The 18257-nt window shown below is 36.7% G+C and overlaps 1 protein-coding gene across 4 annotated transcripts in view; it reads left to right on the top strand.

The window, feature by feature from the left end:
- CHD7 (chromodomain helicase DNA binding protein 7) overlaps positions 1-18257 on the top strand; it is a 132460-nt gene that overhangs the window by 80815 nt on the left and 33388 nt on the right. For all 4 annotated transcript variants that reach the window (XM_057377155.1, XM_057377157.1, XM_057377156.1 and 1 more), the window contains exons 4-12: positions 1996-2134; positions 5430-5567; positions 6640-6705; positions 11614-11669; positions 13066-13180; positions 14511-14594; positions 15510-15647; positions 15744-15865; positions 16302-16545. In XM_057377155.1, the coding sequence (XP_057233138.1) occupies positions 1996-2134; positions 5430-5567; positions 6640-6705; positions 11614-11669; positions 13066-13180; positions 14511-14594; positions 15510-15647; positions 15744-15865; positions 16302-16545 (1102 nt within the window). The remainder of the gene's footprint in view (positions 1-1995; positions 2135-5429; positions 5568-6639; positions 6706-11613; positions 11670-13065; positions 13181-14510; positions 14595-15509; positions 15648-15743; positions 15866-16301; positions 16546-18257) is intronic.

Here is an 18257-nt window from a genome sequence, read left to right as displayed (position 1 = left end):
TTTTTTTGAGCTGTGTCGAGTCCTGTTAAATTCACAGGATCACAGGATTGTTAGGGTTGAAAGGGAGCTCTAGAGATCATCTCATCCAAGCCCCCTGCCGAGGCAGGGTCACCCAGAGCAGGTGACACAGGAACGTGTCCAGGTGGATTTTGAATGTCTCCGGAGAGGGAGACTCCACAGCCTCCCTGGGCAGCCTGTGCCAGTGCTCTGCCACCCTCAGTGTAAGGAAGTTCTTCCTCATGTGGAGGTGGAATTTCCTCTGGTTTTGTTCATGGCCATTGCTCCTTGCCCTGTTAGTGTGCACCACTGAAAAGAGTCTAGCACCATCCTCTTGACACCTACTACTGAGATATTTATATGCTTTAATGAACCACAGAATTTAGGTTTGGAAGTGACCTCTGTAGAGCATTAGTCTTGGTCTTCTCTTTAAATAAGGCCCAGCTCGCACAGTCTCTCCCCAAAAGAGAGAGATGCTCCAGAYCCCTAATCATCATTGTGCCCTTCCTCTGTGTCCTCTCCACTAGTTCCTTGTCTGTGTTTTACTGAGTGAGTCCAGAACTGGACACACTACTCCAGATATGGCCTCACTAGGGCTGAGTAGAGAATTTTGCAGTAATGCWAATCTGTGTTCAAAACTCCCAGTCTTTTCATGTGTAATTTTTTTGTGTGTGGTTTGGTTTGTATTTTTTTAACTTGGAAATAAGTGATAGTTTAAGCATAAGCTGCAAGGAGAAAATAATGCTGTAGCTGAGTTATCGCAGTCCTGAAGAGACGTGTCTCTATTGGGAAGTTTTAAATTACAGATCCAGATACACTGTTGTTGGGCTAATGTGCTGATCAAAATGAACAAACTTAAAGCTGATGTTCAAATGAGAAATTACAAATGTGAGGCTCATGAAGAAAAAACAAACCCCAGGCAGTTTCCCAGATATGAAATTAAAGGGACGAGGATGCAGAAGCCATATAAAAGTGTCTGATGTAGCACTTGGTGACCTGTGTTTGCCATGTGTCAGGTACCAGCACACAGCTCTGCTCTGCTGTCAGCTGTCTCAGCACCTTCCCTTAGCCCCTCACACTGGTAATGGACTGCTGGGGGTTGACCACAAAACACCTGGAAAAACCTGCCTCAGACTCAAATGCTAAATGTGCTTAAAAATACTAACTTCTACCATCAATTTTTGTTGCCATTTAAAAAATCACCCCTGCAATGCTGCAGATCATCTCAGTGTGTGATTTGGTGATGGTGTACTTAAAGCCAGACTTTGATACATAAGTTTTTCGYCCATTTCCAAGACTCTGAGTGCAGCTGGAGACATGCAGTCCAAGCTTTTCAGGTGATGAATGTTTAATAGGAGAGGAAGGGGAGGAACAACCCCCAAAACATTTCTCCACTGTCAGTGGATGTAGTTTTCTAGCATTGTGTAAATGCTGAGATATTAGCTGGGTGTTTTCCCCCCTGCACAAGCTGCAGTTACATGCTTTCAGGCTGTATGGATGCCCTCAGCACTGACACTAAAATGAATTTCCTGCTTGGAAATTGAAGGGATTGTAGAAGAAGATGAATTCAGTCCTTTGTTTTGGTAACGGGTGCTCTTGTTCTGCTTACCTGGTCTGCACGGTTAATATAAGACAAGCACATGCGTAATCCTGTTTCTCTTCTCATGTGTCAGGTTGTCCAAACACCGCTTTCAGAAAGTGCAGGTTCTCAAGAGAGCAGCTCTTCCTTTCCCATCTCATTTTTAGTTTCTTGTTGAGTACACATTGAGTGTCGCTGTCTAAGGTCTTGAGGGAAAGAAGCAAGGTGTGTGTTGTTAAGGAATGCGTAGTGGATGGCCCATGCATCATTGATTTTGCAGTTACGTTGAAATATTTAAGAAAGGAAGTTGAAAATAACGAAGTCACTCAAAACAAACATCTCACGGATCAACTGTATTGTAAGCACCTCTTGCTTATAGTTTTCTACAAATACTGATTAAAAATATCTCTCTGTTTTAGTAACAAGAAGCARGATTCAGAAACCAGTGCTGCGAAGAAAAAGGTTAACAAGGGAAAGGAAGGTTCTGAAAACTCAGATTTGGAAAAAACTCCACCACCATCACCTCATCCTGAAGATGAAGATGATCCAGGGGTTCAGGTAATGCTGTTGTTGAAGTTCATTRTAGGCTTTGACAACTTAGAAGCTTAAAACAATAGTTCTCATGTAAAAWTTTTTACATAGACAGGTATTTCAATAATATCTGTGTTGTTTACAAAAAAAGGTGAGAAATAACAAATCACCATGGTGAATATTTTACTAAAACAAGTATTTTTCATCATAATTTTGCTTTACAGCCTTAGTACTTGTGGATATGTGTACAGTGCTGTTGAGTTTTCACATATTTTCTCAATTACTTTTGCAGTTGTGATTTTGAGTRTTCTGTTCTGTAGACTTAAAGCACCATTACAAGGGCTTGCTTTATAAGCTCTGTGTTTATTCTTGCGTTGGCTTTGCAGATCTTCTGAAATCAAGAATGAGACGTGACAAAGCAGAGTGTTGGAAACGTGCATGTCAGGGACTTATAGCTACACTGCTTTAGTGGAGGAAGGGCTTTTTCTGCAGWTTTCTCTTGACCATTGCACACTTACCAGCTTCTGTCCACACTTTGTTTATGTAGAGCAAATCTGGAAATAGAGTAGCATATATGACAAGTTTTGTGTGCTCGATCATTAGACATGTTAAGAAGTGGTCAGCTTCTGGCTTGCTTCTGTCGGCAGTGGTTTGAGTGGGCACTAAAAATAATAGTCCACTCATGAAGAGGTGGGAACAAATTGTAAAGTATGGGGAAAGTATGGGATTCCTAAGTTGTCATACCAGCATGTATGAAATCCACTGCATTTGTCCATTGCATGTCAGGTTGTGGATGTGGTGCTTCTGGTTATGAGAGATGTTCAGACTTGTGATCAGTTGGGAATGGTCAGTGTAGCCTGGTGAACACTTTGGCAAACAGTTGTCCTACRCAAGCATGGCTCATGCCTTTTCTCCCAGTATTTTCAAGAAGAATGTARTAAATAATGAAATGTGAGCAATCTAGTGTATTCTAGTTTAAAACAAAAGCAACAGCAGAAGAATGTGTTCTTTCTGATTCGTTYAAACTGTGTATTCTGAATTAGAGAAGTTGAGTTATGCCATGCAGATGTTAAAATGTTCGAAGAATTAAGTTTTCTGTCCTATGCTCCAAATCTCTCTCAGCCTGATTACTGGCACTGGCAAAAGATGAAGAAACTTTGGAGCTGATGTTTTTTTGGGTTATTTTGTGTTCTTTTTAAAATTCAAAATCTCTGCATGGTTTGCTTGTTTTCAGTCTGGTGGAACAAAAACTTCCTGTTTATTAAACACCATTGGGCGATAAACATTATGTTTCATTTTTCTTAATTTTTCTTTTTTTTTATGGAAGTACTAGAGTACTTGCATCACTTTTTAATTAAACGTAACAAAGTATTTCGTGTAACTTTTTGTTTTCTTAATACTTTCTTGTACTGTGCATGCTATACTGCACTCRAACTTCTTTTCGTGAACTTAGGAAAGGGTTCTGACAATGTTTGCTAGGATAGCTGGAGTTAATAAACTTGTTAAGCATTTGTCAGCCAAGATTGATATTACTCAGTTCTCTAAAACACCGTTGTGTTTTCAGAGTTAAATCCTGAGCCTTCTGTAGTGATRTTATGTAGTAATGCATAATGTGATGCATTGTTTAAAGAGGAAAAATACTTGCCTTTGTGTGTTATCATGCAGATTTTTTATATTCCATTATCAAACCTATTATTCACCTTTCAGTTAATGAGTTAAAGGTAATCTGATGCAGGTAAACATATGTCGTTTCTGACAACAGTGCATAACAATTGCAAAACTTCATATGAATGTAAAAGGAAACAAGAAGTTCATCAAGTCAAAAAAATATCAGATAAAGGGTACCATTATGTTTTAGGTATTCCTTCTGTTAGGGAAATTGAAAAAGAGATTTTTGGCACCAAAAGTAGTGGTAAGACTTATCTACAGAGTTAGAAGAAAATTGGTATTTTCCCATCAGTGATCATGTAAATCCAGATGCAAATTTGTCAAGTGTTATCTATTTTGAAGTATAAAAATATTGTTCTGTGGAAAACGCTGTAAGTTACTGTGTTAAAGGTAGAAGCCACATCACCATTGTTTAAAAGGGTGATGTTAGCTTAATCCTTGCTCAAAATCTTAATTTTCAGTTAAATAAATAATTCCTAATTTTGTGAAATACATCAGGCATTTATGCTTTAAAAAGCATGATTAACTATCTAAAAGTAAATAGTTGACTTTGTCTGGGTATACTGAGACACTCACTTGCATAGGTCTGTTAAATTAASTAAGTATTTTCAGGTACCAGTGGAGATGTGTGGTAGCTGAGAAAGATGTTTAAATAGTGTAAAATGTATAAATAAGTAGTGTATCAAGTCATTAAGGTGTTTTTTTTTAACAGTTTATATTCAACATAATTTTAATATATACATTACTCCACTGAGATGTTTGATGTTCAGTTGACAGGTTCCTTCAACAACATATGCTTACAGCTTTTCAAAGTGTATAACCTGATGCAGACTATCTGGGAAGTAGAATTTCATTGTGGTAAARAACAATACCCAGCACTGAGCATCAAGTTGCAAATTCTGTCAAATGCATTCTTGTGTGTTTTACAGATTGTTTTATGCMGTTTTGCTGAAGCTTTCTCTCATCCTGGTGGTGAGGGTATGGGAAATCATGTTTTCAATTTGGGGTGGTTCAAGTTTTCCATTCTCCTCTATTAGTTTGGGGTCTTTTCCCATGCTGTGCTGCAGGATGCCTTTCTGAACAGTGCTGGGTCAGTGAAGTGAGGAAATTGTATTTCATTGTGTTTCCCCTACAAGATAATCCCAGTACAACTGGGCGGATGGCGAGAGGAAGAAAGTGTGTTGTCACTGCTTAGCAACATAGTGGGCCATGCTGTGGAAAGGTGGTGTTTGGCTCCTGCATTGGCCATCTGTCAAAATTTGTTGTAGATGTGAATGGAGAGGTGCAACTTCTTAGGTTTTAATTACTTTCTGAGATAGGCTTTCTAATTTTCTAACGTTGTTTCAATAATGTTAAGAAAAGTGAAAGATGTCCCCCACTTTCCAACTGGGAACAAGCATAAAGTGTTCTTTGTGGTTGAGTTTTTATTTCATTTTGGGTTTTTGCTGTKTTTTGCTTACAGAATTTAAAACAAGCTAACAGGCAGGAATTCAGAATAGTAGTGTCCTGAGTCCACTATTTCTACCAGGGTGCTGTAGAAATGATAGCATTTACTGTACAATAGTGTATTTGAGAAACACAGAGAAATTTTCTTAGCTATTCTGCTGCTTATCAGTTTTGTTTCTCATGAAAACTATGAATGCTTTCTGTCCAGAAACGRCGCTCCAGCAGGCAGGTGAAGAGGAAGCGTTACACCGAAGACCTGGAGTTCAAGATTTCAGATGAGGAGGCTGATGATGCTGATGCTGCTGGAAGAGACTCTCCTTCAAATACTTCTCAGTCAGAGCAACAGGTCAGATRCAAACAGACTGGAGAGGTGGCTGTAATTGCAGGATTCAAAGTTCAAATATGGGCCCTTTTCCTGAATGCAGTCATATGTGGCTGACACAGTGTGCCAGAAGGCTTTAGTTTTTACATTCTTAAAGAGTATCTCAACTCATGGCTTTGTTTGCAAGCTGATGATACACAGTTTGAAAGTTCTAGCTAAGTTTTTTGAAATTAGTGGTCCCTACCTAAAGGAAACCTAAACTGTACTGCTAGGAATCTTGAATTTACTTGTATGAATTCAGTGGTCTGGCTTCTGTGACTTTAATAAACCACTCAAGCTTGTCCCCTGCTGCTAGGCACCATAAGAACTCCTTTATGAAATTACTGCCTTGTAGTACCCAGCAGGGTACACTTTATTCTCTGTGCAATGTAAATGATGGATAAAATAGTTTGAATAAGATGAGGGGTAATACTGTAGGAATGACTGTTGTAACAATCTCATTGTTTTGTAGTGCTTTTTCAAAGAGCTACTTCATTTAACTGATGACCTATTGGAGAATATATACATGTTCTTTGGTATTTCATTTGGCAATTTGTTAAGCCTTGTGAAATATTGTATGTGATCTCCATTGTTAATTGTGTCTTATCAGAAGGAGAATTTGGATGGTTTGCCTCCCGTTGTAATAGTAAATTAATGTAATGAAGAATTGCAGGCAGTTTGAGAGCRATCGTGTGGACACCTGCACAGCCAACTAGAGTTTCTGAATATCACATGCTGTTTAGACTGTATGGTGCCGGAAGCATGTATGATTTTAAGAGAGGGGAGCTGCTCATGTTTTTACATCTGTTTATCTATGCATGTCAACCTTAACTGAGAGAGCTGGAGTTGCATTAGGTCTTAAAAATGGGCTCAAATAAGTATCCTTCCATCCTTTATTGTGATATTAAGGCTTTTTGAATCTTCCTAAGTTCTCATGCTGGGGGAGAATGTCCTCTTRGTATTAAGCTCCTGTTACAACAGATTGTTTAAAAGTTTTTCTGATGAAGCCTTTACGAAGATGCCTTCCCATAACTCTTGTATGCTCTTTATGATGTAGGAATCTGCTGATGCTGAAGGTCCTGTTGTGGAGAAAATAATGAGTAGCCGTTTAGTCAAGAAAAAGGTAAAACAAATCCCCTTCCCCCCACATTTTTAAATAAGCTAAGCATTTTTCTTCTGAAGTCCTTATTGAGTTACTAAAATACCTCAGATATACCCAATTAAAAAAACTGTTATTTTGGATAGAGGAGGTTCCCTGAAAGTGTATTCAACATGTTTGTTGATAGACTTGTTGAAAAGAGATTGCTTTTACTCATTTCTTGTTTTTTTTGGATGAAAAATTTGATACATGCCTGGGTGGAATCTGTGGTGCTCTTCACTTCAGAGTGATATTTCATAGGAGTTTGAGCAATGGGAAAACTCTTCTGTATCCCAAATTTCTGCCTTTTCTAGAAAACAAAAACCTTTGCCCGTAGTTTTTGCATATTTTGATGGCAGGTGTGCTTAGCAGATGTAACAAATTTACATGTGACCAAGTATGATACATAGACAGGTGATGAATATCTTCCTTGTCATTATGCTAAGATGGTGAAACACTCAAGTTTGGTGTGATTCCCTTATAATTCTGCCCTGGTTCCTAGTTGAATTCTTATTTTGCTTACTGATTTTTCCAATCTGCTTMACAACTTGATTGGCCTTTGCACTTCCAAAGTCTTAGAACTCTGAGAAGGAAGCAGAAAAGAACTTGCTTCAAAAAGGACATCATAGTATTTAATAGACTCTTCAGTGGAGCTAATTCTCTGACTTGTACTACAATTGGACAGAAAACTGCCTTTCACAGATATGACATCATGTTGATCTTAGTTAACCGACAATTCATCTTTTCTGCAGTGTTAATTTTCAAATTGGAGAAAGGAAAATTGCTTTTATTCATGGATTTTTTTTCACTATTGTGGTTTGGGATTTATTTTTGGTTTTTGTTTGGTTTTCTTGGGTGGGGTGAGGTGTGTGTGTTCAATTGTATTACTACTGTCTGAACATCATTAACAGTTTTATAAATCTGCATTCATTCAATGTCATCAGTGCCTRTGATTCAATCTGACCTGTTTATGCATCTTACACAGCATAAAACTTGTAAGGCTTTTTGGAGTTCTTTTCTGTTTTGTTTTTTTTTTTTTAAGTCTAGAGCTATATTTTGTGTTTCAAACCCATAGGCTTATTTTTCAGATAAACTTGAGGTAATATAAAGTGAGTATTTAGTTGTCCTGGTGGTCGACTAGGCAGGAGAGGAGAATGTGGTCCTTTCATAAATGTCTTTACATGGGAAGCTGTTTTGCACCAATTATTCTTCCCTTCTTCCTCTCCCCTGCAAACAAAGGTGTGATTACTCATGGGGAGTGTATATTTTGCTGCAGTTTGTGGGAAGTGGTTGGTCTGCTGCCTACGTGTCTTTGATTGCAAGCTCTGCTGGAGGCAAGCTCTATTTTGAGCTTTTTCTTTAATGTTTTTTATGGATTGTATTTGCAGGTTTGAGGGGTGTCTCTTCTTTCCCTGCTCTTCTCCCCAACCCTCTTCTCCAAATTTAAAAAAAAAAAAAAGGATTTCAGGGTGTTAATATTTAACATCTGAAGTATCCAACTGTGCTTTTATTAAATGTCTTTTACACTCTTACTAACGTCATCAAAACCCTGGTTGTTAGATTACTAATCAAAGTAAAATTGCTGCGATCAGGACCAGTGCATAAAATAAACATGAGGAGAGGCTTCACTAGGAAACCTTTCAGTGGATTAGGTTGTAACAAAGATGTTGCAGTCAAGTAAAGGACATTAGATAATGAATACGCTTTTGGAGCAGTATTCTTATCATAAAATCATGCTGGTTTTCTGAGAAATAGCCTTAGTCTGGTTCTGGAGTTACCAGATAGGATGCAGCACTTTACTCGCAGCCATTTTTGAAACATACTGAGTAAAAGGTAGAACKGAGTTCATGTTTGAACTCAGTAAAAAAGACTGCATTTTTCACAGTTTTTCTTAACGTGGAGTGTTGAATTCCTTTGAATACTCCTTCTTGCAGAAAGCGTTAAGTATGTGTATCACTCTCTTTCCAAACCTGATATCTTCAGTTTGTATGCTGAAATTTTTCATTTGGTCCTCTTTGAATTTCTGCTCCTTAACTTTGAAAAGGAGTAGCTAGAGTTGATTATGCTATCCAACACAAATAGYGCATATTATGGAGATGGGGAGTCTGTAGAACATTTTACCTGTGTGTTGCACATGTGAATGTCTCTTTGTGCTTACTAGTACATGTAAGAATTAGAGCTAGTTAGAACATGTACAATACCTACATCTCTTCCTCAAACAGATCAGTTTACAGTTTAGTGCTGTGTATCAATTGAGGTGATTGGGTTTTGTGTGTTGTTTTGCATCTGTTATTAATGTGTTCTGTCTTCTATTTTTTTGGTACTTGATGGTTGTGGTTTTTCTCATGGTTTGTTTTTTTCTTAGGTTTTTTGTTTATTTGGTGGCTTTTTTGGCTTTTTCTTTTCCCCAAGCTTTTGTCTCTACACCTGAGTGGCTTACTCAACTTTTGCATTAGCAACGTTACTGTATTGATGTGGCAATGGCATCTGAGATTATGTGCTTTTAAGTATTCGCTTGAATGAAGGGGTCATTTTTTTCTTCAATTATCTGCAGAGACTGTGAATCAGATCCTGCTCACACCTGGAAGTGATAATTTGAAATGTCCTGCATTGCCCAAGTCTGCCATATGTTATTTTAGGATGTCTGTRTAATCAGTTTGGGGAGAATTTTGAATTAATGTTCTATCTCACCTTTTTACCTGGTTAATGTAAATGTACATGTAGTGGGGGCTGCACAGGCACATCGGAGGCATAAACGCTGTCTCATATACCCTAAACTGATGCACTGTTAACCTCTGCTTGAGTGCTGACAATTTTAATTTGATTAGATTTTTGGAGGAGGGCATAAGTKTTGAATGCCAGACTAAGACTTTTAAAATATTTTTTTTCTGAAATACTTTTGCTTTGGTGAATMTTTGATGCACTTTTCTAGAACATCTCATAACATAGACCAGTTATTACCTATTAGACAAWACAAAAGTGTGTTTTACTCATGAGAGTTACAGGATTTATCAAGATCTGMATTGTAAATTATTGTTATTAAGTTGGCAGCTGACAGAAAATATGCTTGACTGAAATGCTGTTGAGAGGAGTGAGGCTGGTTAATATGAAACCTCTATGTGAAGGTGTTTAATGATGTTGTCATTGTAATACTGATGGATCTCGAAGGATTCTGGTTTAAAACTAATCAGAGACTTGGCAGTAATACATTTGAGAAGATAAAAGAAGTTAATGTCTTAAAATTAGGGTTGACTTCTTAAAGACTAATTTTGCCTCAGGCCAGTGAATAGATTCAGATAATGTGATCTTCGGCTTCTTTCTCAGTGCAGTTTTGATCTCTAAATATTAATATCATCTTGAGAAAGACTGTTTAAAAATTTTCTTTAAAAAAGCATCTTGATCATCTTCAGATTCCTTCCTTTGACAGTGTCTTTTTAAGTATCTCAGAAGTTTCTTCCCTGTGTTTAGGGCTGGAGAAAAATTTGGACAGCTTATCTTCTTCAACAGAGAAGATGATCTTGAGAAGATCAAGAAGTAGCATCAGGAATACCATATCTCCTTCCATTTCTTTAGGGAGAAATAGGTGGAATCWGGTGTTGTTTCTCTCTCTAGGAAGGAATGCAAGCAGACTGTACTGAAGTGATATAAATGCTAAACTGAAACTCCCTTGCTAATCAGAAAGTAAAGGAATACTGTGTCATTCAGGGACTAGGAATGCATGAACTTTACCGTGCTAGAGCRCAGCTTAATGCAGCTACTGCTGTTGTTCTTTAATTGCACTACTATGGAGGTAACGTAGCCAGCGATTATGAGATGACAGTTCAAATTTCACAGTAGTCCCTCCTGTGTATATATCTGTATAGATTTCTCTCTCTCTTTTAAAATATATATATATAAATACAAAGAATGTTGATCTATACAGCAGTCAACAATTTTGCCTGTTTAATGCTGCATATACAGTTTTATTACAGATGTTGTCCCTGATAAAATGTATAAACCAGAAAATGCTCTGCTATTTAAAATTTTCCTATAGTTAATTAGTAAAAACAAACCGTTAATGTTGTGACATAAACTGAATTCTAAATGTGTGCCTGGTGCACTGTCCTTAGTTTGTCCTATGGCTGGGTTAAGGAGWAATTCAACAAAGTATTACATGCCATATGTTATGCAATACTTTGGCACCAGGGATGAGTTAAGGGTAGCTCAACCCTTAACACTGAATGCCCTTGGTTTTGCTGGTTTATATCACAACTTTAACCTTGCTTTAAATGTAGTTTTTGGGTGTTAATTTAATTTGGCTGCTCTGTATGTGAGACATCTTGCCTGAGTGAATTTAATTGCACCATTGAGTAAAACTAAAGCCATGAACACTGATGCACTAAAATTCTAGCAGAGGTATAAGGTTTAGTTTTATATGGCTTCTTGTTTGGAGTTATTAACTATATGGAGGAATAAACCCCCTTTAAAATTCTTTTTTAAAACATTACAAAACCCACAATGTAAAGTTGCCATGAGCCAGCCAAAAATAATACATATGGCATTCAGGAGTGCAGTTGCTAATTGGCTGCTGCCTGAGAAAATGGTACACTTGGCTTCTACTTAACACTGTGGGTTTGGCAGAAAGCCAGGTTTGGGGTGAGGTTGTGAATGAAGCTGCATGTGGTTAGGGAGGAGTTCAAATGATTCATGTCTTGGAAGTTGTAGTAAGCAGTGCAGTATGTACTTGGGTAAGCAGCTGGAGGAAACTCCTCACCCGTGTCCTCCCCCACAAACCTTTTCCTACACCTCCACTTGTGTGTGGGGGACCATATTCTGTATCTCAGTTTTTTAATCATGTACTGAATTGGGCTGTTTAGAGATTTAATTCATGTTTCAACATTTCTTTTCTTTTAGATGGAGAACGGAGAGGAAGTAGAAGTAGAGGAATTTTATGTAAAGTACAAAAACTTGTAAGTAAAGTTACAGGTTTGATTGCTGTCCCTAAGTTCACATAAYTTACAAATAGCTTTCAAAACTGGTTTTGTAATTGATACAATTTATTATCGAACTTTAAACAAATCTAATGTTTAATSCAAAACAGTGACAAATAACAGGGAAATAACCTTGCATTGGTAGTACGGGTTTTGACAGTGTTGTCTTAATTTGTGTTCTCTCCAAAATTAAGTCCATAAGTAAAACTGTTCTGCTATTAAATACTTTTAAGGTTCATTATACATGCAGGCTCAYGAGCACATACCTGTGTAGCTGTGTAGGTCTGACTGCAACCAGAGAGTGAGTGTGTGYAAACTACTAAAAAATAACCCTTGGTGTTGTCTCAGAAACAAAATTTATGTTTAGCAAAATGTCTAAGATTACAAACAAACATTGCTTTCAGTATTCCAGCAGATCGTTACCCCTCCATGAGARGAGTGTAATCATGGTGAGAGCAGCATGTTGTTTCACTTCTGGACTCCGAAGCTGCAATGCAATCAGTATTTAAAATAAAACACTTCATAGTTGGATAAACTCAATTTTCTTATACTAAAATARCACWCCTTGTTTAKTTGTACCACATTTTCAATCTGAGGGACAGAAATCTGCTTTAAGGGAGCTTATGGCAKCTACCTGCACATAGTTGACTTCACTTWAAATATGCTGTCATTTTTGTACCTTTTGCATGATATTGTTTATTGCATAATGTTTAATAGCTTAGTTATGCTTTGTTTAGTTCTGTTACATAGAAATGTAATTTTTGTATTAACTGTTGTGTCTTAGCAATAGAACTTTTGACAGATTCTAAATTTACGGAGTGGAACAAGTCACTTCGGCAGAGATRCTATTCCTTACTCTGTGTTGTTACTGTGAAACTATATTTACAAGGGATTTTCTTTTCTCTCTGTCAATCTTTAAACTGCAATTGATTCACAAGCAATTTTGAATTACAATGCTGGTGTCACCWCAAAGTTATATATAATAGTTTCATCTCTTCATTAACTTATAAAAACCCCACTCTTTGCTAGAAGATGATGTAAATAGTGAATTTATTTATAAGTGTCTTGTATAATAATTATGTTTTAAGTATGCCCAATAAAAATTGTCCTAGCTTTGTGCCAAACTAAGTATAGAGGGTATGTATTTAGATTTTGAGTGGTAGTTGTTTCTATTTCCTGACAAGTTTCTCTATTAGTAAGTGTAATTACTTTGAGCCAAGATGGGTTAATAACCTGTATGACAAAGAATACAGTGTCCAGTTTTCCAAGCATAGCRCTAGAAATGTGGTGGAAAGATAAAGTTATAGTAGTGGAATACCTAAGGAGTGCAATGGAAGCAGAGTTTTGAGTAAGATTTTCCTGTTTCGTTTTCTAGTTCTTACCTTCACTGTCAGTGGGCATCTGTGGAAGAGCTGGACAAAGACAAGAGAATTCAGCAGAAGATTAAGCGGTTCAAGGCAAAACAGGGCCAGAACAAATTCCTTTCCGAAGTATGATTTTTTTGTTTGATCCTTTTGGGTGTTTAAGGAATTTTCTTATGAATACTTGTTTTGTATACAAACAGAACAGTTTGAATAACTGTGATATATCAGCAGCTCTTATGCTAGTATGAAGCATAAYCSTTCTGGAAGCAAGTCTTGCAARTTTATGMAAGTCATTTGATCTATCCTGACTATGTACTTTTTCCTACRGTTTTTGTTKKKTTTTTTTCCYTGAAGTGAGTGGCTAGTTATTAGCCTTGGAAGCCTGACTGAAGCAGTACCATGGCTTTTTTCAGAGGAGCTGATTATACCAGAAGAAATGCATGCCATTTTTCTGTGTTATGGACTGCTGCTCACAAGGGATTTTAAGCTTTTTATCATCAATTTAATTTCACTTAGAGCCATAAGCAGTGATGTGGCAGGGGTCCTGTCAATAAAAGACCAGATTTGCTGATTTATGTCTCTGAAAGATTGCCTTTTAGAAAAATGCTGTCTTTTAAGAAAAAAAAAATGCCTTCATGAGCTACTACATTTATTTATTTATATTTATTTTTGTTGTATCATTCAAGCTGAAATAAAAACCTGTTGCAAATTGAAAAGTTTCATCTGTTYTAAGTGAAGATACCTGGAACTGTTTCCATTTTCTTTTTTTAATCTGTTTCCAAGTGGGTCACAAGTTAATGTAAATACTTGGAATTTGTTCTTGTTTTGGAAAAAGCTTTCAAAATATACAGTCTGTAATCCCTTTGGCTGTCTCTTCTGTTGGAATGGATCTTAAAACTGTAGAACGAAATGCAGTGCTTTAGTATGCAAGAGAATGCTGCAAGTTATTTAAAGCATAATAACGAACCTAACAAATTTTGTGTTTTCTCTGTTTTTGAAATAATAATCTTTGAATCTTGCTTATAAAGCAGTTAGACAATTCCTGTAGTTAAARTAATCCAAAGGCACTTAGTGTACAAGGCTCTAATTTCTTTATTGCAAGCTGTAGTTTTCAAGAATGCTAAATGCATTGCATGCCATAAGCCTTTTCGATTGCTCATTAGTGAATTGTAATTTCACACTTCATTTAAAATATTCTTAAACATTCTCTCACAGTAAAAGGTTTCACACAGTAATTAAGAGGCCCAGTTAACAAAGTCTGAGAAGTCTGATTCCCTCACGGGGAATGATCTTGCTGAATTGTAGCATTTCAATTAACATGTTGAAGTTTGCCAAATATAAATYCTGTGTCACCGTGACCCAAAATATTATTGCCTGGTGAAATATATAATCATTTTTTCTGTCAGAAAGGGCTAATAGAGATATCTTTTATATTTTTGTCTCCCTCCTTGAACAGATTGATGATGAGCTTTTTAATCCAGATTATGTGGAAGTTGATCGAATCATGGATTTTTCACGTAGCACAGATGATAATGGAGAGGTAAACAAAACTTTTAATGGTTCTCTAGTCATATAAACATTGTATTTAGAATTTATTGTTTAGAAATACATGAATTAGAATATATTAAACACTTACAGAAGGTACCATGGTTATGTGTGTAGAAAATAGGAACATGTTTGAGAAAACATTGGCTAATGTAGCGGTTTCCCTTAAAGAAAGGCAGTTAAGTTAGAATTCCAAACCTCTTATAAATTAGCTGTGTTTTKAAAAAAAAACACTAAACAACCAACCAAAAAGCAACAACAACAAAGCAATGATATTTAATACTGGAGAAATAGGCTGTTCATGCATGTAATACAGAATTTAAATGAAAACTGCAAGAGTCTTACCTAAGTATCCTAATGGTTTAGACATTGTTTCGACTACCTGTTACAGAAGAAGTCCTGAACTGAYTCTTTTTTCGTTTTTAATGACTTGTTCTGCAAAAAAGATAATTTTGTCTCCCACAAAAATTTATCTCTCTGGTCCTGGGAGCATAGAAAGCTTCACTGGCAGTGCCAGTGTTTCCATGTTGCTGTCAGTGAATTGTGGAGGTTAATTTGTCTGTTTTGAAGTTTCTGATGACACTGATAAAAGAAAACAGTTGTTTTTTWAAATATGTAGTATAGAAATTGTAAGGGTTGAGAAATGAATATTGTTTTGCTTCTAAATTTTAGTCTAACCTTAGTGATTTCAACTGTAGTGTCATGCTTGTTTTGGTGGTAAGCCTGCATTCTCCAGGTTCTCATCTTAATTCTTTAGGTTGTCAAGGTGTCAACCTGCTGTTTGCTTATCCTTTTGGCTGAGTCAGACATTCAGGTCTGATCAGGCTTTTTGAATTTTATCTAGCCTGCTGATCTCCTGTAAAAATGTCTTTCTGCTTTGTGAYGTAATGTAATTTTTGTCTTAACAAAGCCTGTAACGCATTATCTGGTGAAGTGGTGTTCGCTTCCTTATGAAGACAGCACTTGGGAGCTCAAGCAAGACATCGACCAAGCCAAGATCGAAGAATTTGAGAAACTGATGTCTAGGGAGCCAGAAATGGAGCGTGTGGTAAGAATTGGCTCTATACAGAGGATTTTATTTGAAAATAGTAAAGTAATGCGGTCTTTTAGAAACCACTAATGGGATTTGCTGTATTTGAAACAGGAGCGACCTCCTGCCGATGACTGGAAGAAATCGGAGAGTTCCAGGGAGTATAAAAACAATAACAAACTCAGGGAATACCAGTTGGAGGGAGTAAACTGGCTTCTTTTCAATTGGTACAACACGTACGTAAAACATTACTTACTGCTGAATCCTGCTTTGGARAAGCTTTTATAGCTTATTTGAAATAGCAGCCTTTTAAAGTAACCTGCTAAAGTGAGAGTTTAGAATCATTTACGTTCTCATTTTTTGCTGCAGGAGTCATATACAAACTAATTTAGAGTGRAACATGAATTTTTCAGATAGATTTTTGTTGCAAATGCATTGAGTTCATGCATGCCCYTGCTGCCCCTTCTTTCCCCTTCTGAACTTCAGAAGTACATAGAAAGGACATATCCATGCTTACTGAATCACAAATCACAACATCTGTTTAAAATGCAGAAATGTTATGGTGTCTTTTTATTCTAGAAATACCTGGTTTGTTCGGTTTATATTCTTACTGATTTTCTGTGTTTTATGTTGAGAATAAATCATTCAGACTGTTTTTATTATTGTTTTCAGACGAAACTGCATTTTAGCAGATGAAATGGGGTTGGGAAAGACTATCCAGTCCATTACGTTTCTCTATGAGATATATTTGAAAGGAATCCATGGTCCTTTCTTGGTTATTGCACCGTTGTCCACAATTCCCAACTGGGAAAGGGAGTTCCGCACCTGGACAGAGTTGAATGTGGTTGTGTATCATGGGAGTCAAGCGAGTCGGCGGACCATTCAGTTGTATGAAATGTATTTCAAAGATCCACAGGTAAAAGCTCTTCATGACTTTCCTTCTTATCTTTTTTGTGTAGGCTTTACGGTTGTTTATGAATTTAGGCATCAATTAATTTTTCAGYATATTGGGTTTTAGTTAGAAATACAGATGCATGTATTAAGAATGCTTTTTTAATAGTAGCCAGTATATCTCTGGAAATACASGGGTACCAAAAGATGGTGCTATTTTTGTTTAGAGTTTCATTCTTTCATGCAAGTTTTTTGTTATTTTGCATTTCTGAGGAGAGCTGGCAGAAGAGATTCTTAATGGAGAAACTTCTTTAAGTGGAACTAAGCTTAAAAATCTATCTTTGCCTACCATTCCAGGAAAGACCTGCTTGCAGAAATTAAACTTGTCARTGCTTCTTTATCAAATTTTGTAAGTCAGATATATTTTGAATCTGTGTTACTGTGCTTAGGTTGAATAGTTGTGAGTGAAGGAAAGCAGGAACAGAAAAGACCAAGGGTAGAAACAGAAAATTATTTGGGAAACAGAAGCTACAGATCTCTATTCCTAAGTGCCTTTCCCAGAATAAACAGAATTGGGGGAAAATAMAATGTGCATACTGTCTTCCTCACTTGAGAGAAAAAGAGTAGAAGTTCAATCTGTGGAGTACTATTCTCATCTGAGCTTTAAAAAGTGGTAGTGGTGAATTCATGCATTTATATTTTCTTTAAAGCRTCATTTCATTTGACACCACAGGACATTTTGATTAATAAACTAGAAGGATATAAAATCAATATGGCACACATTAAGTGGATTTAAAACTGGCTAGCTGATACTTCTTTATGTAATTGTTAATGAGAAATGATTTGCATTTCCAGCATAGTTCTTCAGAGGTTGGTTCATATCCATGAGCTATATAACTTGGCAATGACCTGAAAGAAAACATAAAATCATTACTGAGGAAATTTTCAAGTGACACAAAGATGTGGAGAGTAGTAAATGATTAAGATAGTCCATAGAGACAGAGTAAGCTGCATTACTTAATAAATTGGATCCAATCTAGCAATACTCAAAGTAGCTAAATATGGGGCTATCTGTGGACAAGGAACRAAGATGATGCTTCAGCTGTAGGGAGAGCTCATCTCTGGGAAGGCTGTAAGACAAAAGCAGATCCTTTTGTGTCATGGCACATGAGTTCATACTGTGACACAGTGCTTAAAAGGGCTAGTGTAGTGAAAGTGTGTAGGRGGAAACAAATCTTTAAAATAAAGATGAATAAAGTTACAGCATTCTTCTCTTTGTCAGTAATGTGATGGGTAGTCCAGTTCTGCATAGTTCTCACTTCATGYCCTCAAAGAATGCTCAAAAAACAGAGTCTTAGAGCAAAGCCATGAGTATGGTTGCAAGATAGAAARTATGCTTTTACAGGTAAAAAACTAATTGAAAACTGTTTTGAAGGTGATGACTATAGCACAACTTGACATGCTATTAGGACAAACAGAAATAGAACTATGTATTTAATTATGGTAGAGAAACACGTAATAATTTGTATTAGTTAGAATTTACAGCTGTTTGGTCTAGAAAATAACTGTTTTCTCAGTAATTTATCAAAGAAACTTCCAAGTTAAAATCATATGTGTGTTTGTTGAAGATTTCTTTTTTGCTACTTTGAAGTCTGATAGCCCAGAGAAGTTGTGTCTGTCCCAGCTGACAGCAGGAAGGTTGGCACGAGATGGTCTTTAGGGTGCCAACCCAGGACA

The sequence above is a fragment of the Malurus melanocephalus genome, unplaced genomic scaffold (assembly GCF_030028575.1).
Source record: "Malurus melanocephalus ecotype Western Australia unplaced genomic scaffold, MMel_1.1 scaffold_303, whole genome shotgun sequence".
Lineage (NCBI taxonomy): Eukaryota > Metazoa > Chordata > Aves > Passeriformes > Maluridae > Malurus > Malurus melanocephalus.
Note: the sequence above shows the minus strand (reverse complement) of the source record. Positions and strands in the feature narration are given on the sequence as shown.